General features: G+C 52.5%; 7 protein-coding genes across 7 annotated transcripts; 1 reads left to right on the forward strand and 6 right to left on the reverse strand.

Moving 5' to 3' along the window:
- Positions 1–411: 411 nt before the first annotated feature.
- BBA_05438 (uncharacterized protein) lies at positions 412–2,288 on the reverse strand (the record flags this gene model as incomplete). The annotated part of the gene is made up of 3 exons (XM_008600535.1): positions 412–1,230; positions 1,291–1,698; positions 1,755–2,288. 3 exons carry the CDS (start codon positions 2,286–2,288, stop codon positions 412–414), a joined length of 1,761 nt encoding a protein of 586 aa, XP_008598757.1.
- Positions 2,289–2,963: 675 nt separating this feature from the next.
- Positions 2,964–4,796, reverse strand: BBA_05439 (Cytochrome P450 CYP539B1; the record flags this gene model as incomplete). The annotated part of the gene is made up of 6 exons (XM_008600536.1): positions 2,964–3,112; positions 3,167–3,430; positions 3,488–3,924; positions 3,972–4,040; positions 4,090–4,564; positions 4,643–4,796. The coding sequence occupies 6 exons, from the start codon at positions 4,794–4,796 to the stop codon at positions 2,964–2,966; spliced, it is 1,548 nt and encodes a 515-aa protein (XP_008598758.1).
- Positions 4,797–7,811: 3,015 nt separating this feature from the next.
- On the reverse strand, positions 7,812–10,346 carry BBA_05440 (uncharacterized protein; the record flags this gene model as incomplete). Its single annotated transcript, XM_008600537.1, has 1 exon — positions 7,812–10,346. The coding sequence occupies one exon, from the start codon at positions 10,344–10,346 to the stop codon at positions 7,812–7,814; it is 2,535 nt and encodes an 844-aa protein (XP_008598759.1).
- A 3,386-nt stretch (positions 10,347–13,732) lies between these two features.
- BBA_05441 (signal recognition particle sec65 subunit) lies at positions 13,733–14,581 on the forward strand (the record flags this gene model as incomplete). The annotated part of the gene is made up of 1 exon (XM_008600538.1): positions 13,733–14,581. One exon carries the CDS (start codon positions 13,733–13,735, stop codon positions 14,579–14,581), a length of 849 nt encoding a protein of 282 aa, XP_008598760.1.
- A 320-nt stretch (positions 14,582–14,901) lies between these two features.
- BBA_05442 (CAP-Gly domain-containing protein) lies at positions 14,902–18,945 on the reverse strand (the record flags this gene model as incomplete). Its single annotated transcript, XM_008600539.1, has 2 exons — positions 14,902–18,480; positions 18,529–18,945. The coding sequence occupies 2 exons, from the start codon at positions 18,943–18,945 to the stop codon at positions 14,902–14,904; spliced, it is 3,996 nt and encodes a 1,331-aa protein (XP_008598761.1).
- A 505-nt stretch (positions 18,946–19,450) lies between these two features.
- BBA_05443 (HMG box protein) lies at positions 19,451–21,552 on the reverse strand (the record flags this gene model as incomplete). The annotated part of the gene is made up of 2 exons (XM_008600540.1): positions 19,451–21,192; positions 21,246–21,552. The coding sequence occupies 2 exons, from the start codon at positions 21,550–21,552 to the stop codon at positions 19,451–19,453; spliced, it is 2,049 nt and encodes a 682-aa protein (XP_008598762.1).
- Positions 21,553–24,890: 3,338 nt separating this feature from the next.
- BBA_05444 (TBP-interacting protein) lies at positions 24,891–26,994 on the reverse strand (the record flags this gene model as incomplete). Its single annotated transcript, XM_008600541.1, has 4 exons — positions 24,891–25,023; positions 25,463–25,794; positions 26,014–26,781; positions 26,851–26,994. 4 exons carry the CDS (start codon positions 26,992–26,994, stop codon positions 24,891–24,893), a joined length of 1,377 nt encoding a protein of 458 aa, XP_008598763.1.
- Positions 26,995–27,027: the final 33 nt, after the last annotated feature.

Consider the following 27,027-nt stretch of genomic DNA (forward strand, 5'->3'; position numbering starts at 1 on the left):
GACCAACGGTCTTCGCAAGGTATAAGATGACGCGCTGGCGCGAGCTTCTCTAGATACTATCATCCAGGAAACTCTTTTAGTTTCTGCTTCAGTATGATGCCGCGTCTCATTCATGTCATATGTGCTGATTGACAGCTTTTGCTTTATTCATCGCTCTGAATATGTATCACTTTTTATCTAATGCTGCATTCCTTGCAAGTGTACGACTGTGGCTGCCACATCCTCATCATGGCAGTCAAATACGAAATCTCAAACCAATCCACATCATGGTCGCTTAATCCAAGTAAATCGCCGTATCCGGCCCAAAATGGCACTACCTGGCCATACATAGATTTCACAGGCAGTGAACTAGCCTAGGAAAATGGCAAATCGCTGCGCCCCCTCCCCAAAAAGTCACTCTCACTCTCACATCTACTTAGACATGATTGACTGACCACCATCTTGCGTGACACGTTGGCGGATGGAAATCTTGAGTACTCCGCTTCCCAAGCGAATCACGTCTGTTGCACGCCTTTCTCTAGAAGCAGCGGTTTCCACACCATGTGCTATCAGCACTCCAGTCTTCGGATTTCTCTTGTAAAAGGTTGTCAAGTCCCTGGATGGCCTCCAACTCCCCGCTGTACTCTCCGATTCATCGCCACTCGAGGACCCCACTGATGAATCATCCGAATCATACTCTGAGCTCGCGTTTTCCAGACGGACACCAATGGCGGCGTTTGGAGCAAAGAGTAGCGCCTCTCCGGTGCGGAGCGATACAATCTGTTGAAAAATATCCGCCAACAAGTCTTCGGAGCCACCAATGCGCAACGTTGGCGTCACAAGGGCCTCATTGCCATTATGGTCCGGGTCAGTGGCTGAACCGGCACCCAGCTTTGAGGCACCGGCGAGATGCGACTTGAGTGTGTTGAGCCACTCGGGCGACGTGAAGCGATGCACAATGGTTGCGGAGCACAGATCGAGCAGCTTTGGCGAAATGGTCGGCTCCTGTGTGGAGATGAAGACGCGCGCAGCAAGGTGGCGCTGCAGTCGAATCGCCGAGAGGAGCCTCTCGGTGAGAGTCTCACATTCGGCAGAACCTGTCATGTACTTGTGTGCCTCATCCAGGGCCACAACACGACCAACATCAGACTCTTGCTCCAGAAACAAGCTGAGACAGATGGTGAATAGCGAGCATGCCGTCACGTCTGTGATGCAGGGACATGACAAGTCAACAATTGTCAGCCGACCGGACTTGAGTAAGCTTGTTAGCTAATTTTTTTTTTTTTTTGCATTCTTCAAGTTTAATCGTACCTTTGGAGTCCACGTTGTATCGATTGTCTTGGCTCCCTTGGCAAACTTTCCAATCTGGGTTCTCTTTCCTGTGCCTGATCGAAGCCGGGTTTGGGTAGCATGGTCGGGCACCATGAAGCTCTCGAGAGCATCAAGGCGCTGCTGAAGAGGACCTAGCTGCGTGCCAACTAGACCCTCATCTGTGAGGCGCCTCTTGAAATCTCCGTAACTGAAGCCATCTTCGCCAAGTGCCTGCTGTTCAAGACGCATGTTCCGCAAAATACGCGTCACGGTATGCATGTACAGAGGCCATGCGTCTCCCGCAACCGAGCCCATGGCCATAAGGTCAAGCATGCGCTTGGTGTTGAGCTGGGAGTCGTGGATCCGGAATTCCTGGACGACGACATTGGGCAGGCAGCTGTATATTTTCTGTTTTTTGTAAGAATCAGCGATGAATGCCTGATGTCGTGAAACGGACAATTTACCTCGATTTTGACCCGATTAGTTGGCGCACATAGAACTCGCACCTTGACAGCAGGATTCGACGACAAGTATGCAGCTTCAGAAGGTGTGCCGCCGGTATCGGAGTTGAAGGTATCGTAATGAAAGACGACGCCGGTAAGGGGCCGCGGCAGTTTATTCGCATCCGAGGGCAGCAAGCAATTCTCCAGCAAGCAGCTCAGAGAGTGGCTCTTGCCTGAGCCTTGGCTTCCGCAGATGAAGACACTGGAAGGGCTCGTCACGTTGTAAAAGATGCGGGGGTCGCTTGCTGACGGTTGCCGGCCGTTTGTGCCCTCTCCGATGGTGTCTGGAGATACGCCGCCCAGCAGACCGTATTGACTAAAAGTGCTATCGTCAGACGAGCCGGAGAGCTGGCTGGCCCGGTTCCTGACAGCCGTGTTGAATATGGGCGTGTTTTGCAGGTCCAAACTCGTTCCGCCAGTTTGGGTGGTGCGAAGTAGGCGCATATGGCGGGCAAACTCTGTAGAGTCGTCCGATTCTCCATCAAAGCTAGGCATCTTGAGCGCTCAATAGCAAGCGGGATACTGATGCAGAGTACAAGGAATAAAGGAATAGAGGCAGAGTCTTATAGAAAAATTTCCAAGCTGGAAATACCAGTGAAAGACGCGAAGATCAAGCTCAGCTCCACTATGGCCGTTTGCATGAGAGTCACTGCAATGTGACCTTGACGCAAGGCACGCAGTGATGGTTTCAACGTATCGAAATATAAATCATCGTTATCTTCATGGCCTTTATAGCCTCAATTCTCATCTTGAAACCGTTGATCTTTCCGACGAGTAGATGCTTTATAAAAAAAGGGGGGGGGGCCTCGATCACAGGGCAACGCGCTCCTTGAGCAGAGGGATTAGTGCGGTGTTGGCCTGCCTCCTCCCTGTAATTAGCAATTAGCACGCAGCCTCGTTTGTCACGGCAAGCAGTGAAAGTGAAGCAGTAACTCAGGTCGCAAACATTCTAGCTCTTCCTTGTAGCTGTCAGTTCGTGATTTCACACCGGATGGAGCGATGATTCGTTCGTTTGCGATTAGCAGCCTGTCACTCAAACGTCTTTCCGGTTGCGACATGGTACGTGGTCATTTTCAATGATCCAATGAGGTTTTGCCATTGACAACGCAACGAAATTGTGTCATCACTGAAAAGCATGTAGGCTGGAGAAAACTGTTCAATAAAATTCATTTAAGCTGTTTTTTCGTCCGTCTTTTCCGGTTCAAAAAAGGCTACTGGGACACCACGCCCTGGGCACCCAACAATCTCTGCCTTGTGAAATTGCGCATTCCAATCATCACGATACTCTAGCCTTTCGTATTTCTGCAACAATTTCACCACTACGCCGCAGGGTCAGTAAAGGTAACGGCCACGCTTCCACACGAGGTACTTACAGACGTAGCCAATCTCAGTAATGGCAAAGTTTTGGCCAATGCAAATCCGCGGCCCGCCATTAAACGGCACGTACTGCCAGGGCCGCGGCGTCCAGTGGTCCCAGCGGTCGGGGCTGTAGATGTCCGGATCCGCGAAAGTTTCCGACACGGGCGGGTAGAGGTCGCGGCGTCGCTGCATGGCGTAGGTGCTGTAGATGACGTGATTTCCTTTGAAGCATGCAATATCGGGCTGACCAGGCGCTCCAGTCAGTGTAGAATCCTGCACTACGCAAGCGCATCAGTATCATCACGCTTTTTAGAACTCGAGTGCAAGTAGCTTACAGCAAGATCGGATGTTGTAAGGCACAGCTGGGTACAGGCGCAGGGTTTCACTGATGGCATGAGTCAAGTAAGTTATGCCCTTAATGTCTTCGTATGTCGGGTTGCTGTCCGGCCCAACCTTTTCCAACACTGTCTGACGAAGCTTGGTCCAGACATCAGGGTAGTTGGCTAGCTCGTAGATTGTCCAAGAAAGCGTCGCGGCCGTGGTATCACGGCCAGCCAGAAGCACAGCCATGATCTGGTCGCGAATGACCTTCGGATCGCGGGAGAAGAGCGCGATGTTGTGAAGAAAGGTGAATTGCTTGTCAGACTTGGACAGCTTTTCCAGCTCCTCTGGCGTCAGGGACAGCGTCTGCTGAATGTATGGTGTCATGAACTTTTCCAAAGTCTTGATGCCGTCACGGTATTGCTGCTGCGGAATGAAGCGACGAAACGGCCTGTGATATCAGCGGGGTGAGCAATGCAAGTTGCGAATTGTACATACAGCATGATTGTCAAGATCATTTGAAGTCGCTGCACGACCGTAAAAGCGTTGGAGAATTCACTATTCGGGCTGGCAAATGTGAGCAAAGCATTTGAGAGTGTCATGCGAGAGAACTTACTTGTCGAGGCTGCCTACGCCGCTGCCCAGCAAAAAGTCGGTGGTAAGATCAAGCGTCATGCGATAAAACAAGTCGCACATGTCGACAGTCTCACCAGAGGCTGGCAACTTGGAGATGAGCTTGTCTGACCAGCGCTCGAAAATTCCCATGTCACGGACTCTGTCCTTGACGAACATGGGCCGGATCAGTGTTCTGCTATCGTGCCACTGCGCGCCGTCGGTCGTAAAGATGCTGTCACCAAGGAACGGCGCCCACACCTCGTGGAACTTTGGCCCCTTGCCATAGTCGGCAAACTTGGCTGTAAGGACCGTCTTGATATGCTCGGGCTCCTGGGTGAAGATGATACGACGCCCGAAAAAGAGAGCCTCTACAGCATTGGGACATTCTGGGGTGCCAGCATCAAAGATGCTCTTGAAGAAGTCGTAGAGACGATTCTGGTTCTGGTACTTTACTGCAGTCAAGGAAACCCGGATGGCTATTTCAGAGAGCGTCAGTAAAAGAGTCTTCAAGTCCAATTTGTAGTTGCGATGGAGTGAAAGGATGGGATACGTACCGGAGATGGGGTTGTCTCCGATTGAGGGTGCTCTGACGCCAGACGACTTGGCAACCTTGTATGCGACCGTGAGCCAGTTGACAATGACAAACAAAAGCAGACAGACAGGAATGGCCAGAGCCACCGTCGTTGTATTGACAGCCTCGATAAGCATTTTAGTAGATGCAAATACTTGGGTTGATTATGTTTGCCTTACGACTTCCGTAATCCCGGCGAGGGGAAGACTTTTAAACCGGCTGTCCCGGCCCAGACAAGCAGCCCAGTCTCAATTCAACAACACGGTTTGAGCCTAGACCGGGGACGTCGACCCATCGAACCTCGTCATCGCTTCAAGCTTCCTGACGAATCAACCAAATCGAGCCGGCCCGGAAAGTTTCCCAAATTCCAGCGGTGCGGGGGAACCCTTGGCTTGGAGTTCAAGCGAGGCTTGCCTGGTGCTGCCACCCTCTCTCTCTTGCGACAAAGACCAAACCCAATACCGTTGAGTATACGAGCTTAGTGTCAGCCCACCGGCTTGCCTAATGGCTGTAATAAATGGCACGCCTTTCCAGCGGTTTAGCGCTCAGCATGTGAAGCGGCCCACCACCATCAGCTTTCCCCGGACTCTCGAGTGGGTAGGCTGTGACCAGTAGGCCAATGGCTAGCTGATGGACTGTCAGCCGACCATTTAACCAGTTAGCTGATTTCGCAGTGTCAAAGCTCCGTCTAGTGGCAGGATTGGGCTGGCAAGTAGAGACTAGATAGCTGGGAGCCAGCAATTAGTGCTGCGGTGTCAAAAGTGTCATTTCAACTGTAACACACTAACGAGTTAGCTATTCAAGTCCAACAGGACTTGACGCATCTCAGTTTACTTGAAATCAGTCTTGGCCAGAGCCTAAATATAGCCTTGATCAGTATCGGAGCAGAAACACACGGACCTCTGAGTTTCAAATGGGAGTAGAACAGTGGCATGGCCCTTGTTCAGGCTGCTCGGATCGCCATCCTCCCCCCGGCCCGGAATAACTGGCGATCCCTAGTTCTGCCCAGCTCGTCCACCAAATGGCTGACCCCCTTCTGTAGCCATCCAACAAGCTCGAATCGATCACGCGAAACCATACCTTGGAAAATGTAGAGTCGAACACTAAACGTCAAAGATGGCATAATCACACATACAGCACGCTGCACCCTACAGACCAACTAGTCAGTCAATTACCTTGTGTGGGGAGCTCTCCTCGTAGCGCTGCAACCACAACCCAGTGCTACCCCAACTGCCGATCCAGCAATTATGCGCTGCAACTGTTGATTATCATCTCGTCACACATGTCACTTGCGGAAGACCGGAACAACTCTGATCCCGTTTCTGCATCACTGCCGCAAGGCTGGATGAGATTCCGGGGGGTACACGTTTCACACATCGGTCGTCGCGGAGCACGCGCGTATTGGTAATTTGATTCTGCGCTCATCATAGGTGTCGTCGCAAGGGCCCGCCATGTCACTTCTGCTGGCAATGCGACAGCCTCACCATCGAGTTCGTTCCAGACCCACATTGGAAGCCGTCGTCTGAAGATGCGGCGGCCGTGCCGGGTGCCTTTCCCTTCTGGGACAGTGATTGCGCGTGACAGCAGCCATTGTTCAGGTTCGACTGCGCTGTCTGCACGCTGCTCACGGCATCGCTGCTCCGAGCGTGGAAGGCGCTGGAGTTGCCAGACAGGCTGAGCCGCTGCTGCAAACACAGAGATACTCTTGAGACCTGGAGCCGACGTGCACCGCCTAGCATTTCGGACCCAACGTCGGATGGCCTGTAAATTGGCTGATTTGCATGTGATTGCGACCACATCCACACTGGGGATCCAAAACTGTTGAGGGCAGAATCCGCTTATTCAGAGAGGGCCGTTCGCCGTGTAAGTCAGCAGTCTCCCTCTCAACGTTTTCTTATTACATCCGCGTCAACGTCGCATATGCTCTCGCCCACTAGTTAATCACTCCTTTTCAAAAAGGATAGAGGCGTGACGTCACTGGCCGTCCACAGCTCTCGGCTTTGGCATGTGAAGCCACCACCTCTGCCGCACGCGAAGCGACACACAAAGAGTTGCGAGACTCAGTCATGCGATTTAATTGGCGAAAAACGACCAGCGGAAATCCTACCCGGCCAGCTACTGCGTATCGATGAGGGCCGGGTGTGCGTTTGCAGAGAGGTCAACGACGGGGGTCCGTATGTCGCCCGATCAGCACGCAGGCTGATCCGACGCAAGGACGAGGCGGAGTGACGGTGCGGCGGTCCTGTTATGTTCAAGCAGCACCATAGCTCTTGGTGCCTCGTCGTCCGCAAGATGCCTAATGGTATGTTTAGGTTGCAGGGCTGGCGTAGGGCAAGTTTGACCATCGTGATCGGCTTCATGTCGGCCTGCAAAACGTCAACACTATCATGAGGGGCAACTTACCATGTAGGATCATCTTCATCAGCCCTGTCACATTACCTGTCCCGCGTAGTCGCTCCAACGTCACCCATCGCCTCCGCCACCCACAAGTCCTGCTACTCCCGAACGGCAACCCTGTCGCCACCCTCCATGACATCGCTCATCACCCTGCCCACATCTTCATTTCTCGCCAGCCCCGCTGCGCTCCCCGCTAGCAGTCCCGTCGCCATTGCCAGTTTTTAGCCCGGCGGTGCTCGTAGAGTCAAGTTCCGTGAGGGAACCTTTCGGTGACAATGTTGAGCTGGAACGCGGGCTGGCGGCTCTTCGTTGTCGGAGCTATGTCACAAGCAGTGTGTTAGGTCGAAGAAAATCGATACCCGTAAATGGACGGCTTGGTCAGCGGAGAATTAATATTATTCGAAATATGTGAATAGTTTGCTAATGAGAATAAGTAATGCTATCACTGGCGCTGCAAGTGATGCCGAGACGGGTATTATCAAGGCCAAAAAAACCATTAAGCTTGCTTCAAATAGTCGCGGATATCGATACTCGGCAACTCGGCAGGCAAGGCTAAAAGGATGTAATAAGATGGAGGTGGCCAGATGTACAGTACCACGATGCATAAAGGCTGTAGAAATAATATGTATGCGTGCAAACGTTTCCAGAAAGAAAGGCCGGGGCCCGGTCTATGTTCAAAACATCATGAAATGTCGTATCGTCGTGGAATATGTGTAGTGTACATTGTGAACGATGAGCATCGAGAGAGGATTTGTTTAGTCGTCGTCGCCCCACCATCCCAGCTTGTTCATCGTTGGGCTTGAGCCAACAGCGCTCAGGCGCGCCAAGTTGGTCGGTGTTGTTCGCATTTGAGGTACGGTGGGGAAGATATCGGGGGATACGGGACTATCCGGTCGTGGGGTGTCTCCAGAATCATATTTCGGTTCACCATCTTCCGGAACAGAAACCATTGCGCTCGGCGAGGAACGAGCACAATCCAACTGCTTAGTTTCCGACGTTGTCATGCTGTGAGACGAAGAAGATTGCATGAGCATTGTTTCGCTAAAGGAAGAGCTTAAGTGCAAAGAGGTTTTGTCGCGTCCACTTTGCAAGCACGGCATGGTAAGGTACCCAAATTCCGAGAAGTCTGTCATATCTGAGTTTGATTCAGTGTCATCCAAGTAAAGCGTCATCTCCCGTTGCTCCGCCTCTTCGCGCCGAGGACTGGGCTTAAGTATTCCCTTTGAGGGCGTTTCAGCTGTCAGTGCAGCCAGAGATGGCTGGATAGACTCCAGAATGCTATCGGTGTCCGCGATGCTGGAATGGGAAAGTTGATCAGTTGTCGCTGTGAATGCACGACTCTGACTGGAAGATGCGGCAAGAGCGTTCTGAAAGAAAGGCTTCTTTCGGGTCGAGGGCGGCGCGGGAAACCCAAACTCAATCATGGCTTCTACTGCGCTGATTTCTGCTGAAGAGACGCTGTCGGTCTCGTCTACTTCCACCTCTTCAGCTGTGCTTGCTCTCGTCGATTCCAATGTATTGCACACCTCCGCTGGCTGCTGAGGCGCCTCGCTGGGCCGCTCTTTGTCGTGTTGCTGCTTGTTTCTCCAGGCAGAGAGTAGCATTTGCTCTTGTCGAGTGACAGCCATGTAGCGATTGTGGCTGCCAAAGTCATCAACCGAGGAACGGGTAGAGCGAAGAAAAAAGTCAACAGAGGTGGGACTCAGAGGGGGTGTGAGTTCCTCTGGTGGCGTATGTGCTGGAGTTGGAAGTTTTTTCGCAGGCGGTAGATTGGTCAAAGGTGTCGCTGCATCTGGGCTACTTTCCGCGTCACGCTCTAATCGAGAAGGCCCTCGGCCAGCCAGCATCTTCACTGCTCGTGCCTCCTGAATATAGTTAGCACTAGAGTGCAAGGTCGACATATTGGAGACATTTGACATTAATGACGTGCGGAGTGAAATTGTGTCGTTAAAGAGCGTGCTCGATTTTGAACCAGATTTTCTTGAAACCGAAGTGTCGTTGCTCAGCCTCCTAGTATTGGGAAAGGTGACGTATTTGTTGGCAGATGCAACGCTGGCTTTTTTTGAAAGACGTGTTGGCCGATAGTCTGGCGCTTGCGATGGAGCTCTGGAGGGTTGTGTGTGTGAAGAAGTACGAGTTGCGACGGTAGTTGGTAGGTGGCACTTTGGATTGGTCTGAGAGTGTAACACAAGTACAGGCCCGTCATCTTCTTCTGAATCGGATGATAGCATCAGCATACTTGTCTCTTGAAGATCAGGACGGGCAATAGTCTTTGATGACTTGGTGCTTGCGGTCACTTTGCTGGCTGTACTATTGGATCTGTCGTGAAAGGCTGCCGGAGTCAGTCCGGTCATGAATGCTGTCTGAGGGGTTGGTGGTAGAATGTCATGTAGCCATGGCAGATTTTGACCTGCTTCTGTCTCTTCGTCATCCTCTGTACTGGCCTCTTCCATAGCTTCCTCATTCCTTTGTTGGTTGCCCATCCGTGTCTCTGCCTTTTTCCTGAGCTGGCGCAGAGTCATTTGCTCATAGTGATAATAGAGAGATGGAGCCTCCTTCATCAGGTTTCCACGATGTTTTCCACCCATCATGTGAGCATGCTGCGAGTCTTCCACAGCTAGCGAAGGCATCTCATCCTTGGTGTCGCGATTGTGATTTTTTGCCGACTTGCGGTTGGGCGTCAGAGACGTGGAAGGAGACCTATTAAGGCTTCCTACATCGTTTTCAACAGTCTCGTCGGTACGCAGCTGACTATGCGAGGCCTTGCGCGACAAGCGAGAGGCATTGCGTAGATTGGAGAAGTCGAGCATGGGTGGCTTTTTCTTAAGTTTGGTATCATTCGAGTGGTTTTCCAGGTCGAGCATCCTGTGGATCTTGGACGGCACTCCTTTCACCATGACAGGAGCTGGAGGAGGAATATCGTAACGCAATCTGATGGTGGATGAGGACTGCGTCTCTCGCAAGCTGCGAGTCATCTTACTCGTGCCACGGTCGCTGTCACTCTCAAGTCCGCTAGATTCGAAAATAGACGGCAGCATATCCGAATCACTTGCCCATTCGTCTTCTGAGGGAGCGATTGCCACATGGACATCGGAGGAGTCGTCTTCTGTGCTAGCATAACTGGTAGCGGTGCCGCCGCTGAACCCCGAGGAGGCGTCGTCCCATGGTTTGGGGGAATCTATGCTGATGGGAGTTGAGCCAAGGATTTTATGTGCTTTGCTCAAGGGTTCGGCAATGAGGAGCTGAGGCGGCGACTTCTTGCGACCCTTGACGAAAGTGAATCGGGCCATCCTATCGAGAGCGAGAGCAAATTTAGGGGCCGAACAGCCGCGGCTTGCACAAGTTGTTTACGCCAACAGCCTGGTTCGCAGCATGCGTGTCGAGTGCAGGTCTCAAAGCATAAGCTGCAGCTTTTGGCCGCGATCTATGTTGTGTAATAAGCAATGAAGGTGAATGAATGGGGTCGTCTTTCTGGGGGAGGGGTCAAGGCTGAATCATGCAGCCGCAAAGCCGATGATTGCGTGGCGCAGGCGGACAGTCGTGGTCAACGCCGTCTGATATGGCGGGCGCTATTGCAAGTGCGTTTGTGTAGGTATGCAGCGGCACAGACTGTAAAGGCGCAGAAAGCAGCAGGACCCAGCTAGTTATGAAGAATCGGGGAAGACATATCAGAAGAGGAAAGGAGCGGAAGTAGAGATGCAAGCGTATTTCAAAGAGGGTCAGTGTCGACAACCAGACGAATAGTCTCCACCAGCAATTTATTGGCGCTGAAAGTTGAACATGCGGCCAGCCGATCAGGCGGGTCTGCCAGACTGGCAGCTATTACCTAGCCTATTAGTCGGTCGGTAATCAGCGGTCCTTGGGGTCCCTGGTGGCGCGTGGGTTACTAGGTATGGCCTGGGTCGGGGCAATACATGTGTGTCTGGGCTATCGGCAAAGTTCGTATGCGGATGAGGCTTGCAGAGCCAACGGGAGTCTGAAGAGAACAGACGATGGGTCGCTCCGCCGAGGCCCAGCCAGCCATCATCAGGCCAGGCTGGGCAGGTCCTTGGCTGCCCCATGTCCCCCTGGTCCCTTGTAAGTTTGTCCAGCCCAGCGCCCTAAAATTTAGAGAGTCAGGCAAGCATTGACAGTTTGACAGCCGTCGTCAGCCGTCATCTGGAGTTTTGCGGATATGGCTTGCGGGCCACAGATCTGCGAGAGCGAGGACCGACAGTTGGAAAAAGTTCGACGCTTGAGTTGCTTATTAGACCGAGCAAGTCGAGACTGTTGGTTTCCAACATATAGGGCAGCGTGTGTTTTTTTCTCTTGTGCTTGTCTGGCGGGTATTAGTTCCGCAAAGAAAACCTGGCAGCCAGATGAGACGGCCCAGATGGTAGAACATTTAAGGAGACCACCCACTCCTTCTATCCCCGTCCATCCACACAACACACGCCATTGTCTTCCCGCGTCGAACAATGGCCCGCGTCAAGCACTGCTCAAAAGTACTCAGTAAAGGTCGCTTTAAAAATCGGGTCTCGACGTGCTCGGGGTGAAGAGCAGGGGCGAGTAAAACAAATGATGGTACTGGAAGAGCGCTAGCGAGTTGACTTGGTCTAAGCTCTTCTTTTCCTCGGCCCCAAAAGCCCCATTCAGGCCCTATGCGGACAAGAAACCTCGGCGATTCGGAGCGAGCAAGGGTATCCTTGGAGCGTGCATATCGACAAAACTCTGACTGTGGTGGTGCAATAGGGGGTGAATCGAGGCCATCACAACGAGACAAAGGATGTATCCGTATGTAGGTGAGGAAAAGGGGTGTTCGGCATTCGCGTTTGTCGGTGCTCAAGGTTGGTTGTTGGCGGGCCGTCAACGGGAGTTTGCCTACAGACAGGCGCCTCAGGCGGCAAGTGTCTGAGCATGCAAGCCTGATTGTATGCAGAGTTTGACAGGGGCTGTCGAGTAACCCCGGGCAAATTCAATTCATGCATGAACGAATCCGTAAATCCAGAGCATTAAAAGATATTTGCTCGCTGCTTGAAATTGCCGGAGCTGGCAAAGCTGGACATGGCTTCTACTGGCGGCTGATGGGTGTCAAACGGCTGATTTACCAGTAGCCTTCCAGCACTAACAACGACGCAAGGCCAACTAATTATGGCTTGAACTCCATCGTCAGCAAGATTAACCGCGCCACACAGCCGTCTAGTTAATCCTTGATCCTAGACCCTGGCCATTGCGCTGTATCCCAATCACGCAATCAGTACTCGACCATGATTTATCCCATGTTGAATCAGGGGTTTGGCCCAATCCCGTTCGCATCCGGAACTTGTTGCAAACCTGAAGCAAAGATAATAAATGTTCACCGTCTGTACCTGAGAGCCGTGCGTCATGGTCTGTCATACAACATGCCGTGGCCCTCAAATCTCCCATCGCCGGAACACCATGTGCCGTTCGCATCACCCAACATCATCCCTTCTGTAGTGATCTTCGCTCTGCAAAGAGCTATGGGATGAATACAACGTCGTTATCTTCCATGAAAGGCCGCTGGCCGTTTTTTTCTGCCTTCAATCCCTTGCATAGCCACCGTTTCTACCCAGCAAAAAAACTAGCAGTATCTGCATAGTATTAAAATGACATGTGGGGGAAACAAGAGCTGCTGTCCAATATTGTTCAAGATGGCCGGCAAAGTTTTCAAGGATGACTGCAACACCGCAGAAAAAAACCCCTATGGACCTATAGAACGGTACACTTTACAGCAAGGCGCGTCAGCAGGGAGCACACATAACGGGGACCGACCCCTGCCAGCCAGCTGAGCTGACTCCTTTCGTGCCTCTGATCCGTCATAAGAGAGAGTCGAGATCTGATACGTCATCAGAAAGAGTCAAAAATCCCAACCGTCAAAAGAGAGATGAAGAGGTGCATTTTCAGATAGAGTTATATAAAAAAGAAACAGTGTTTCTCGCTTATAAGGATTGTATATAATGTAAAATAAGACAAAAAGAAGGTTGAGCCACTGTGCCACTTAGATTGACTCAGTTTTCAAATCAATCTCCGGCTGGGTCTCCGCCCCCTTTCTTCGCGCATATCAGTGAATATCTTGCAAATGGAGAACCTTAGCAGCTGCAGGTCAATACGTTGACTGATCCCTGCGAGATCCTTGAAAACTCTCTCGCTGGTTTCTGTCTCCATATCTCCTTGCAGAGTGGGGTTACGAGCGGCACGGCACTTGGCGAAACCAAAAGGAAGACATTTGGAACTTGCGATACAGTCTCGGAAAACTGTGAGTTTCTGGGACGTCTTTTCCCACAACCCCGCAGCCGACAAAGTTCTGGCCTTCCCTTTCAGTGATCTCGATGATGGCGCATCGTCATGATGGCTCTACTCCGTAGAAGCAAGTGGTGGCTGTGGAGAGACCGATCTAAGTTGTCCAATGGCGAAGAATTCCTTTGCGACGATAGATAGAACAATTTGTTCATAATGAGATCAACAATTATCTGCTTTTCTTGACTTTCACAACGTCAATGTCTTCCAAGTACTTACATGTTTATGCTCTGCGCTGACACAGGAGAGGGGCACGCCAACACGCAGCTTTGCCCCACTCTCGCCAGAAGCCCAAAAATCGCCGACTTCAATTCAAAGTGTTCACACATTTCGGACTGCTCTTCAATCACCACAACACGCACAAACCAGAGCCGCCACAATGTCGCATCCTAGAATAGAGGAGGTGTCCGACAGCGACCCGGACATGGTCTCGGACCCCGAAGAAATTGATATTGACGACTTTGACGAAACCGACATCATGCGACGGCTGGAGCCCAAAGCCCCCGCCGCACCCTCCTCCTCCTCCTCCGCCGCCGCTACGGCTGCGCAGCAGGCCATGCAGCAAATGATGATGAACCCCGCCAACACCCGCTCCGTCACGGCCGACGAGCGCGCCGCCTACGCTGGCTACCAGAGCCTGTACCCCATCTACTTTGACGCCTCGCGCACCCGCGCCCAGGGCCGCCGCGTGAGCGCCGCCCTCGCCGTCAAGAACCCGCTCGCCCGCGAAATCGCAAACGCCTGCTCGCGGCTGCGCCTGCAGACGGTCCTCGAGCCCGAGAAGACGCACCCCAAAGACTGGGCCAACCCGGGCCGCGTCAAGGTCGCCCTCAAGCCCGCCGTCGCACCCGGCGCGACGCACAAGATTGCAAACAAGCACCACCTCTACATGCTCGTCGCCCAGCATCTCAAGGAGAACCCGACCACGGAGCACTCTCAGGGCCTGCGTGTGCGCATGGGCGGCCAGATTCACCCGCCCGAGGACAAGCCTTACCCCAAGCCCGCCGTGCCCCGCGGCTGGAAGATCAACGAGTTCGTGCCGTACATGAGCGCGGCCATGACGGGCGGTGGTGTCTCAGAAAACCTCTTCAAGGACATTATGAAGGAAATGCAGGGCGGAGGGGACCCCATGCAAGCGCTGCTGGCGAGCCAAACAGGTGCTGCCGGTGGAAACGGCTCAGACGACGCTGGGAAGAAGAAAAAGGACAAAAAGAAAGGCAAGGCGTAAACAGGCCATCAGCTACAACGTAGAAGACATTTGGACCTTGGGCCGCGAATCGGAAAAAGGTTTGGCATACACATGGTCGATATCTGACTTCGACAGGATACGAGCATCTCTCGATCAAGGTCGAAAACAGCGCAGGTACATGACATTCACTCTTGCTACAATACGCAAGACATGATGAGAAAGGAAAACAAGATAATTGTACATGATATAACGCCAAAAGGGTATCTCCCGTGTCCCTAGCTAGCCCATGCTTGTGACCAACACGATTCTTATATAAATCGGCTTATTCCATGAAAATATACATACCACAAGACTCCATCTTATACAGCGGCAACTCTTGCGCTCTGCAGCGCATCCCACTCACGCGATCCTAAGATTTGCACTCTGTTTCGAGAGCCGGATTTAAGCACCTTGCCGTCAAGCCCAGGCAGGCGGATCTGTAGCGTTGCGGCTGGGTTTGGCCGAGTGGGATTGGCGCCGCGGACAGTGGGCGCAAGAAGCGACTCGCTCTTCCTCAGCACCGAGTCTTGCCACGACTTCCATGCGGCAAAATCTTCAGTCTGCTTTGCCACGTGGTACTGTGGCGTCGTCTTGGCCGACCGCCATGCCAGCCTGTCTTTGGGAATCGAGCCGTAGTTGAAGATGCCGGCCGAGGATGTCATCTTGACAAGCTCACTCAGCACGTCCTTGCCCTCAGCAATGACCAGGGCTTTGCGCTGTTCAGTAGCGCTGACTGGTTTCTTCAGTGGCTCGGAGAGCCAGTCGTAGTTTGGCTGCTCTGTTAGTCGAGCCCGACGGTTGTCCTCGCGCAAGTAGCGCACCGCAGATTGCAAGCTTTCAATATCATTCTTAAGCGCGTCCATTTCACGTGCTGTGGCAACGGCGCGCTCCTGCCCAGCCTTGTTACCAGCTGCATCAGCACCATCGGCATAGGCGCGACTGTCGCTTGCAATCTTCTTCCATTTGTCGCGCTCCGATTCAAGCATCTTCAATTCTCGGTCCTGCTTCTGGATGTCGTCCTTGAGACTGGTAGCCTGTTCTGTAGAAATTGCAAGGTCCTGTTGCAGAGCATTGATGCGTTCTATGTTTGCCTGTGCATCACGCATGCGGGATTCCAGAGTCTCAATCTTAAGAGCAGCTGTGCTGAGGTGCTCATCGCGCTGAGCAATAGTTCGGCGAGCTTCGCTATGTTCTTCCTTGAGGCGTTTCAGCTCTTCCTCGGCGTCAACAGGCACAGCCTTCAGAGCTTTGAGCTCCTGCGAGCGGAGTTTCCACGGTGCAGGGCTCACATCAAACTCGCGAGTTTGGCCAAGATCTGTGGCCAAGCCAACGACTTCCGATACAAGCGCCTGCATGCTGCGCAGTTGCGAAAGATACTGAGAGAACATGTCAGATTCGCTGCAAGAGGTAGCTTCTAGCACTGCGGTATGAATGGCGTTTTGCACATCAGCGTGTGTGTAGGAGGTACGTCCCTCGTCCTGCGTGAAAAGTGCATGGAGACTTGTGCCAATCTTTCGGGAAAGTGTTGCGATGCCTTCGCTGGCTGTTCGGCATGATTCGAACAAATCGCGGCTCTCTGATGGCAGAGAGAGCGATCTTGTCTTGAGGTCCTCTAACGCGCGAACGGCCTTGCCGGCAATAACCTTGATACTTCGCGTCTGTGTGACGACAGTCTCAAACTTCTTCGCGAGCAGCTGTGTCATCTCTTCATCAGCACCCTCAACTGCAGTGACCCGCTCGATCATGGCACGAGTGGCATTCAACGACGTCGCAGCGGATTCCAAGTGGCTCTGAACAACGACGGCCTTCATGTGAGCTTCGTCAGCGTAGCCAGATGCGTCATCGGTGAGATGCACTTCGCCTAGGTGTGACATCAATGCAATGGTTCGCTGTAATGCTTCGGCACACTGTTTCTCCTTTAGTTCGTCCTTGCGCAGACTGTCTATCCAACCGTTGAGAGCACGCTCGACAGGCTCAACTTCGAGCAAAGCATTCCGGTAATTAGAAAACTGTGCCATAGAGCAGTGGTTCATATCGTTGAAAAATCGCTCGCACATTGTCGCAACCCATGTCAGCTTATCAACGGCATCGCAGCCGGCAAATATATCGTCCTCGTGGCCTGACTGGGGTTGTCCGTTGAGCTTCTCCTTGATAAATCCGCCAAGCAGATTAGATTTGAAGGCAAGTCTGCGGAAGCGAAGTAGTGCAAGAATAGAGTCCTGCTCTTCCCTGTATGTATCGGGGAGAAAGAGCTTTACAATCTCAAGGTGCTGCTCAGCCTCTTGGGCCTCAAGACGTCGCATCTCGAGGTCGATTGTTTTGACTTGGGCCTTGGCAGCCGAAATCTGCAGCTTCATATTAAGATCCATCATGGCGCGCGATCGGTCATTGAGCTTCTCCGATTCACCCTCCGTGACAGCCTGCGAGGCTCGCATGTCGTCCAAATCTGTCTGCAAGTTCGTGACCAGCTCACGGAATCTGGAGAGGGTATATTCCATGTCCTCAAAATTTTCCTCTTGCTGCGCGAAACGGCGAGCTTGCTCGGCGATAACACTGTCTCTGAAATCAAGCTCTTCTTGAAGCTCTTTCTCATTCTGTACGTGGTTGATCTCGAGTTCGTCGTTGATCTCTTTTAAGCTCTCCAAATCCTCAATCACAGCCTTCAACTCTTCCATTTGCTCCGACAGACTCATATTCCGTTCTGTTAGATCTTCAATCATATCTTCGGCACCAAGAGCAGTATCCAACTGCGAGCGTAGATCATCCACTGCAGCTTCGGACTGTTGCAGCTTCTCCTTGATCTTATCATGCTCTTCCTTAATGGTGCCAAAGTCGCGAACATCCTCTTCAAGTAGAGCGATTTGGGCTTTCAAATCTTCTTCTTGCTCATGAGTAATGTCTCGTAGTCGAATGAGGGCCTCACGGAGACGCTCATTTGTCCGCTCCATCTGCATCCAGTTTGCGCTTGTCATTTCCTCTGGCGTGATTCCTTTGCTAAACTCTGCATTTTCCTCTCGCAGGATCTCGACTTCCAGTTCAAGCTCCTCAACCTTTTGATGCACGGCTTCAAGCTCAACTTTCGCTACCTCATAATTCTCCTCTGCCATTTCGCGATCAAGAGTTGCCAATTCCAACGCAGCGTCGTGATCGGCCTGGAGAGCTTCCACCGAGTCAAATCGATGTTCGGCTTCCTTCAGCTGCTTTCGGAGCTCCAGCAGTTCTTGTTGCTGTGGTTGGTACTTCAATTGCAGCTTCTGAATGACGTCAGAGAACTTGTCTCGTTCTGCCTGTATCTTGTCCAATTGTTTTAGTTTATCCCGGTCCTCCTGGCGTTTTCGCTCCAAAACTTTCAGCTTCGCCTTCAAATCTTCGACTTCTTTGTTCAAGAGGCCGCCGGAAACTGAGCGAGGCATGCCTGCCGGAGTAGTTGGCTTTTGCGTTACTGAAGATGCAGCGGCCATTTTCTCCAAGTTATTCGTTCTCGCCATAACGGGACTCTTTGGCTGAGGCGACAATATCCCTGCATCGCATTTCAAAGGTGAATTTGGAGCAGTCTCGCCACTCCGTGAGCCCGTATTACTCTCGTAGCCAGCTTGCGAGTCTGCCGAAGGGCGTCGAGCGGAGTCTGTATGGCGTAGACCAGCGACGTTTGGAGCTCTACCGCTCGCCGAACGGGTATGCGATACGCTTCCACGCGAAGCTACAGAGGATACTGAAGGCTGTCTCGTGGTTCGTACTGCAGGAACCGCGGGAGGTCCCATAGACGTCCGCTGTGCAGGAACTGTGGTACGAGTGCGCGCTCCGGCCGATGCAACTCTGGCGTTCGAGGGTGTTCCGGTTCGCGAGGCTGTGGCACTAGATGCAGCACTCAAAGGTTTTGTGGGAGATTTTGTGGGAGACTAGCATACATTAGCAAGAGACCCGCCATATGCATGTATGTAACCTACAGCAGAGCCTGGGAGTCTTCCGATGCTAGCAGGACGTGTTGTTCTGGAAACCGGGCTCGGGCTCGGGGCATTAAGGCTTTTCCGTCTGTTTAAAGAGGCATCATTTGCAAGAGAGGGGCGGTTGGCGGTGCCATTGATAAAGCTGCTTGGACGGGCGGCTTTCTTTACTCCAGGTCTGACAGCAGCAGGGGGCTGCGCGATGATCGTGGCCATCATAGGCTTGACAAACATGCCATAGCCCATCGGGCAGTCGAAGTAGCGCTGTCCCTGAACGCTGCCATCGTTTTTGCCCGTCTTGGCCTCAAGTTCGACCCCTATCCACTCGCCCACCTGGAAGCTGGTTTGGCCGGCAAATCGCACCGTGGCTCTCCGGCCATCATTTAGCTGCACAATCTGACCTGACTTGAAATCAGGCATTATGAAGACTCGTCGGGCAGTGGGCGCATGGTGGCGCCAAAAAATTCGATTTGGTTATGGATGTCGTGTTGACAAACAGACGTAGAGCGGCGCTTGATTGGGCTCCGCATGTAATGAAGCTCCCCAGCTGCAAGTGGTCACTGAAGCCCACTAAATGCACTGCAACGGCGCGTCTGCCGCCGCCAGTCAACGCGCTCCACTACACGGAAGGTATGCATGTGTTGCCTTGAATTCGAGGCAGCCAGATAGCCGATGTCATGGCTGCCACACCACGCCAAGCCACACAAACGGGGAGAGACACCCTGCGAGACACTGAAGGATAAAGGGTAATATCACGAAATTCGCTGTGATCGAAATCAAAATAAGCATTGTGCTTTTCTTTTTTACTCCATTCGCTAGCCCAATCCGTGATACTACACAAGTCAAGATGTATCAATGCTACAGCAGGCTTCCCATAGCCAAAGTATCGAACCGCAAAACCCCAACGCCTCTAATCACAATTCAATCAACCATCCGTTCGATCAGCAGGAACAGAATTTCGAAGAGCACCATCTCTCATCCATTCGACTAGTTCAAACGCCATCCGACGCTCGGTCGCTTCGTCAATGCTCGTACCGATGGCGACTCTCACCACAATGAGACCCATGCGCTTGTCAATTTCCACGGCGCCAGATTTCTCGATTTCGTCTGCTTCGCTTGGCTGTGCATACACGACTAAATCGGCACTAGGTATCCCGCGCCACATGCTCGCCATCCATTGCCAGTGTTCTTCTGACGAATAGCGATCGGGATTGGGTGTGCTGGCGGCAAACTTATCAGAAAGTGTCAGGCTATAGCCTTCCTTCAAAAGTGCCAATGGCACCTTCGAAAACGCTGATGGTACCTTTTCTGTCTTGATTGACGTCTCGAGCCGCGGATGACCACCTATCCCCCTACTTCTAGTCTGGCGGACATCGGACGTTGACGTTCCGCCACTCGTGCCCGTGACATGGGATATCATTTGCCTAGACTTTTCTTGCCAAGAGATCATCATACGCAAGTATGCAGAAATATCGTCTTTCGATGCCATGGTCTGAGATCCGCCTGTTTCGATCGACTCCGGGTCTGGTACCCAACAGCGAAGTGACACTTCGTTGCAGGCAAGCAGGGCCTTCTCGACAGCCTGTCCGATACTCCGAAGTATTTCGGGATTCGGTCCCTCGACGGCAACTATGGCACCTCTGGGCTTGACTGATGATCGGTTTTGCTCAGCTGATCGAACTGGAAGAGGTCTGGTGATTCTCAATAACTCGCCGAGTTTGTGCTTGAAGGAAAACAGCGTCACAGCGCCCTCAGTACTGCTAGATCGTCTCTCTTGCGGGGCAGGATGAGAAAACACAGGCGAAGGCAGCACCGGTTGTCGAATATTCAGACTCTGGGTACGGGCCGGTGAGGGTGATACAGCTGTTTGCAATGGCGGCAGCCTCAAAGATTCGTCATAACCACTATAACGTCGACCAGTGTCCTGCTCTGTCCAAGATGCTCCTCCAGGCCGGCGTGGCGGTGGCGGCATTGGCCCGCTCGGCATTGTCCCGCTATGTGACCTAGGAATTGTGCTGAGCTCTGGGAGAGTTGTATGAGGGTAGGTACGCATTGTTTGATAGGGGCCGCACTCAGGAGATGTGCGCATCGAGTCAGGGGGCAAGTCACTAAATGCTCCATGCAGTCGGCCCACGGCGTGATAATTGCCAGCTCCGTTAGCTCGACGACGCTTCGCATCAGGTGAGGTCGGGTCATCCTCATAAGCTCTCACGGGGGGTAGTTGCCGAGGGTGGAGCGGGAGAGTGCTGACTGGCGACAGATCCATGCTCAATCTTCGAGATGCTGAGGTGTCTATACTGGGCAGAGCGGGCTGGCCATGAGGGCCGATTTTGACTGACGGGGGTGTTGCGACTGGTGTTGAAGGTGTTCTTGGTGTAGCAATGGTTCGCCCGTTGCATTTCGTGCAGCGGCCCGGTTCTTCTCCAGATGCTGTATTTGGCCAACTGCCTTGGACTTTGCTGCCTCTTCTGGGTTGGTATCGATAGTTTGGGTATTGGTGTTGGTGTCGCTGCTTCTCTTCTTCCGCCAGCTTCTTCCATGTTTCTTTCACGTCCTCGACCTCGTGTTTCCATTTCTCGCCAATGATTTTAGAAATCTCTGGGTTTGACAGCTTGGGGTTGTCAGCCGTTACTTGAGACTGGTGATGCTGCCGATAGAGGATAAATGCTACGTTTCGTGGTTAGTCTGCAAAGCGATGGATTATCTGCTATCAAACGTACCGTTGCGAGGGCGGGGTATCTTTGGTGTTGGTGCGCAGAGACATATGGCTTCTTTGGAAGATTCTGACTTCATCACCGGTCCGGATGTGTTGATGCTCAATGGAGCATACAAGCCATGATTCTGGTCCGCAGAAGTCAGGGAAGCGGTCCGTTTTCTGGTAAAGCTTGAGCTACCAGGGCTCGGTGAGCGAGCAGGTGCAAAGACACCTTGTGGTCCGCCTACCCTGACAGCCCTATCAAGATCCATGGGCAGATGTGGCGCCGTATCATGTATGGGTCCAGGTGCAAAGGACAAGACTTGGGTCATATTTGAATGCAACAAGAGGACGCTCAACTGATGTTCAAAGAACGGCAGGGATCCTGCGGCCCGGTACGCGAGCTATCCGAGGTGTGGATGATGCTAGGTCGTGTTGAAACGCGCTCGGATTTGGCGGCTGAAGGCTATGATGTAGAACTGGGCTGCGGGGGCTGGAGGGAGAGTCTTGGTACGGTCGGCGATAGCTGTTGGGGAGATGGACCAGTGAGACAAAGCTTGCGGGTGCACCAGGCCGGTCCGTTGCAAGCTTGTTAACAAGGCACAAATAACGATGCTTGACTGAGTGCTGTTATCGAGAAGCGATTGGCACACTATCCAAACGCTCCAGACAAGGCGACCTATTGGTGTGCGGTTGAGTCGACCGGGGTGAGAAGGCTGGACGTCGACGCGGAACCAACGTTTCTTTGTCCGGGATATGTTTGCACTACACCCCTGCGCCGGCAGGATGCGTCAAGGGTAAGGATTGGAGGGGCCAAGAGCTGGTATAAGCTCGGATCTAGGGGATGACCAATTCTCGCGTGGATGAAGTCAGGAGCACGAGGTCAACGAAGTGGGCGCTTAGAAAGAGAGGCAGTGCCCTTGGCTGACTAGGAAAGGTGAGGACGAGGCTGAAGGGCCAAGGCCGCCGGGAAAATGTGCCGGGAGAGAATGGACGAAATAAAAAATACGGCAAATACCGACTTTGCTGCTGATCCGGCAGGCAGCGCTCACTTGAGAAGGGCGAAGTGAAGATGGAGGGGTTATATTTGACGAGGTAAGAAAAAGAACAAAAGCATTCATGGACAAAGGTGACGCAGGAGACAAAAGGCACCATCGCATTATATCATCAAAAGAAGAATGAAGGAGGACAGGTTTAGGTTGCGTCCCAGCTAAGCCTACCGGGGCCAGCATACCCATTCTTCGCTCTACTCCGCCAAGGTGCCTTTGCCTGGCTGGGTGAGTTCTTGTTGCCAGAGAGTATGGAGAAGGCTAGACGGGATAAAATAACGGTGTCCAAGACAGCACTACTCGTCGGGCTGGGGCTCCTCCTTGTCGAGCAATTCCCTTGTCTGCCGATTTGTCTACCATATATCACCCCAGACTATCAACACAATGTGAGATTTTTTTTTCTCCTTGCCGTCCGACGAATCTACGCCCGAAAAGCCTTTCCAAATAGCTCGTTCAACAATCTGACCACACAGAGGCAAGCCCCCAGCCTCGTCAAAGGACGACAATGTGGGCGGCCAGGAATGTGCTGCGTGAGACCCTCTGGAATGCGCGGCCCTGAGACAAAACGAAAAGCCTCACACCCCAAGTGCCAGGCCCACCGTCCGCGCCCCCGAGAGGGTGTGGAAGCGCCCCAATTCTTCTTTACTGTTTTTGCCAGAAAAGTTTACTCACACGTGATGAGGTCGGAAGGTTTGATGCTCTGCCGGTCTTGCTTCTCATATCGTTTTCAAATGGTTCGGCGGGTAGCTTTTGCAGTTCCGGTAAGAAGAGGGGCGGGCCGGATGCGGTTAACGTTTTGCCTTATCCGGAGAGCTTGTTTCTACGACGCAATGGGCAACGTTCTTGTTCTTCTCCAGTTTTAAAAATAAGATAAAAAGCCAAAAGAACTAACGATGGCCCATGGGTCAGCAGTACGGGAAAGAAATGGGGAAAAAAGGCCGAAAGGGAAAGACACAGTGGGTTACAACTTGGCAAAAAGGTCTGTCTGGTAGCTACTAGACACCCAACAACGTCGCGTCCAAAGTCGAGAAGAGCCATACTAAATACTACCCAGTTCCAGTAGCCTCAAATCGTCCACAACGGGAGAAGGTTTCTTTTTGACTCACCCACTAGCATGCTTGTATGTACTTGTTGTCTTTTCCGGATCTTTCCAACCGCCCGTCCGTTGAAGAAGGCAGCAGCGGCGCAGAATTCAGCGACATGGCAAGAAATAGACGAGAAATGAGTCGGATGCCGGCGTTGCCCCAGGGCCGTTGGCTATCATCCCGCGCGTAGCCGGGGAGACTCTGTAATAAACGAGTATTTGCATTCGTGGATGTATGTGTGTTGTGACTCGATCATTTCTTTCCTCTTTGCCCCCCCTGCCCGTGTCTTGGACAGCTGTGGCGCCATTGGGGGGGAAATGGGCCGTTGTTCCTCTTTCTCACTTGCAGTTGCATCACACGCACACGCCCATCCGTCCCATCTCTTTCTCTCTCTCTCTCTCCTTCTCTCTCTCTTCTGGCCCCAAAAGGGCCCTTGTCAATGGTGTGTGTGTGTCCGGTCCTTGTTTGCTGCGCCCCTCCCCCCTGCCAATGTGATTGATGAGATCGGGTCCAGGCCAAGAGATTGCCGCGGTCGCCGCCTGCGCCGCCCTCCCTTGTTGGGCATGGTGCACACCAGAAGAAAGAGAGAGGAAGAGAGAGAGAGAGAGAGAGATAGTTGGAGAGACGGATGGGGCCGCGCCCTTCTTTGTTTCGGCCAGTTCTTTTTGCGCCCTGTGCTCGTCTGCCTCGTTCTGTCGTGCATGAGTTTATTTTTAACTCATCGACGATACGGCTCGTGATGCAGAGCACACAAAGGGAAGAGCCAAGGAGGGGCACACACGCGACAGACCGCTGTCCGCATATCAGCACGATCCAGCGTCGTCATTGGACGACGCGGTCCAAGGCGAGACCTTGTAAGGTGAGGCTTGATTCACCGTTGTTGTTGTTGGTATTGAACCGTGAGGGAAAAAAAAAGTCGTAACAGCCGTTTCATTCTTCATGTTGTGATTTCCTCATTTCTCTCTTATTGCTCGTTCTCCCCTTACTTCCATGCCGTCCTCTCGCAACCTTCTTTCACCTAGGCAACCACGCGGTGGCATCGCCAACGATACTGAGACGAAGGGGTTTCAACTTGTCCATGCCGTCTCTGCACCTCATTATTTTAGCGTACATGTGTTCCACATTAATTGTTGGTAATCAGAAACATAATACAAAGAGCGAATAGGAAGTAAGATGGTACAACAAGATCTCCATCGGGCCGTGCGATTTCTCTTCTTCTTGGGCGATGCCATCTGCCCAGCCGGGCATTCTTGCGTTATTCAAGGCCGCCCATCCCTATACACCGCCCCGTGCGACTACCATTCTCTATGAATTTCCTGTTTCGTAAAATAGTTTTCCACTCCACGCCTTCTAAGCGTATAAAGGGCATGGAAACCCGCTTTTCGACTACTTGTTTCTGAACACTCTTTGCTGTTCAAACAAATCCTCACCATTGCAATAGGTGACTTTATCGTCGTCTTCTTATTTCTCTAGTTAGAAACCCAAGAAGTTTTCCCAGTTGCCTAGTCTAAATTTCCGTTCCGCAGGGTCCAAAATTCAAGACAAGTAGCCCCGTCCTGCTTCACTGCTGAGCAGCGTGGCACTGCGGCGGGCGTCCAAGAAAAGGTCCTCACATTCTGACACATCCTGGACGTCAATCTGAGTGCGACCGTTGGCTTTTGCAAGAATGCTACTTTAGTTAGCGACAATGTCTCGGATCCGAGTCCTAATTAGGGTTGAGATGGAGGGGCGATGGGACACGAGTAGGGAAGAAAAGGGGGGGGTCGGATAGAGCTGACAATAGTAGCAGGAGCAAAGTGAAAGCACAAGCCAGTTGGAGGCCGGCGCGAAATGATTCAAGAAGGGGGCTAAGGGAAGTGACTTTGAGTGTGCGACAGACGAGTACAGCTCGTGTAACATGACGAGGCAATCTGAACGACGAAACCGTCGAACGGGAGTCACCTGGACCCTGACACATTGCTTGGGGCTTTTTGGTGAGACGCCAGATGCGGGAATAGCAGTCGTGCTCCCCGTTCTTCCGTTTTGAAACATGATTGGGAGTAGACCGCATTGAGCACCGGGCGGCTCACACACAGGTAGAGAGCGAGTAAGGAACAGAGAAAACTCACCTAGCAGGAGTCAGGAGCTGTAAGCAATATCTCAGACTGATGCGCACGCCGTGCTCCGCGATCTCATCAAGGGCTGCATCGGTAATGGCCACAGCCTCGGTTGTCGCCCGTAGCTTAACAATGCGTTTGATCTCATCAGCCTCGTAGGGTGCAGTGGGGATAATAAGCAGGCGGGCCAGAAAATCGCTAGGAATGCCGTGGGCCGCAACAATGTCATCGGTGCCTCGGATCTTGCACATTCCGCGGTTCGACGCCAGAACCACGATGGGCGCAATTGGTGATTCCAGCGCCCGGTTCAGATAAGTAAAACATTCCACATCGAGCATATGCGCCTGCCGTCCCAGATATGTTAGCCACCACAATCATAAAATGAGATTCACTTCCAGCAATGTGTTTGCCTTTGTCTCCTTTCTCCTATATCTTCACTTATTTCCGTCCTAGCAACGGCCGCAGATTGTTCTGCAAGTGGTCGCAATAGGAAAGTGACACAGGAATTGTGCGCTTGGAGACAGAGCGGACCATATTGAAATCAAATATCTGCTTTGTCTTACCTCATCAATGAATAGAACTCCGGGGACGAGCTCGGCGACACCTTGGTCAATATATTTGCTGACGACCTTGTTGATCTCCATGCGTAGCTTCTCGGTAATCTCAGTCATCTTGGGCTTCATCAACTGCCCCATCATGCTCATGATATCCTGTCCGCCTTGCGGTCTAGCATTGGCGACATCGAGGTCGTGCAGCGTGACATCCTGAACAATCTCCTTCTTCTTATGCACTTCACCCTTGGGAATGGGTACGTACTCCTCAGCCTCGAGATCAAATTCGGTCGCATAGGCATCGGATCTGCCTACGCGCTTGCAGGCGCCGGTGTTGGCCTCGATGTAGATGACGTCGCCGACGGTGACGCGCTCTTTCTGGATCGCTTCGTAGATGCTGGGGTCCAAACGCAATTTCTTCTGACCCTTTGCACTCTTTAGACCGATCAATAGCGTGCTGATTGTCTTGCCGTAGCCACCGAGCGGATTCTCCGCCTCCTCGGGAGTGAGCTCTGTGACTTCGCCTTCGTAGACCTCCTTTGTTTCGCGGACCTTGAGGCCAATGGCTCGACGGAAGTTTTCCATGAGCATCTCTGTCTTCTTCACTTCGGTCGAGTAGATTTCGCTTCCGACGATGGGGCAAAAAGGGATCTTGGTACCCAATTCTTGGCTGATGGCAAGCGCCAATGCCGTCTTCCCGGTTCCAGGGCCACCAGCAAGAAGAACACCACGTCCGGCCATCTTATGAGCTCGAATTAGATCGACGACGACGCCGCACGACTGCGAGACTTGTGTTAGCTGCCTGCGTCTTCGCAGCCAAGAAGATTGTAGAGTAGCGTGTTTGTATACCTCGCGAGCCTGGGTTTGGCCGATAAAGCCACTGGCTTGTGTCTCAGCGCGTCCATCTGATTTCAGCCCAAGGCCTTTGATGTGAGTATGCGCCGCCGTGCGATTGTCGCGCTTGTTGCCCTTGACTTCGCTGATTTGAACCATCTTGGCAGCGGCTTAACGAAGCCTGTATGAGTC

Source organism: Beauveria bassiana, assembly GCF_000280675.1.
Source record: "Beauveria bassiana ARSEF 2860 unplaced genomic scaffold BBA_S00014, whole genome shotgun sequence".
NCBI classification, from domain to species: Eukaryota; Fungi; Ascomycota; class Sordariomycetes; order Hypocreales; family Cordycipitaceae; genus Beauveria; species Beauveria bassiana.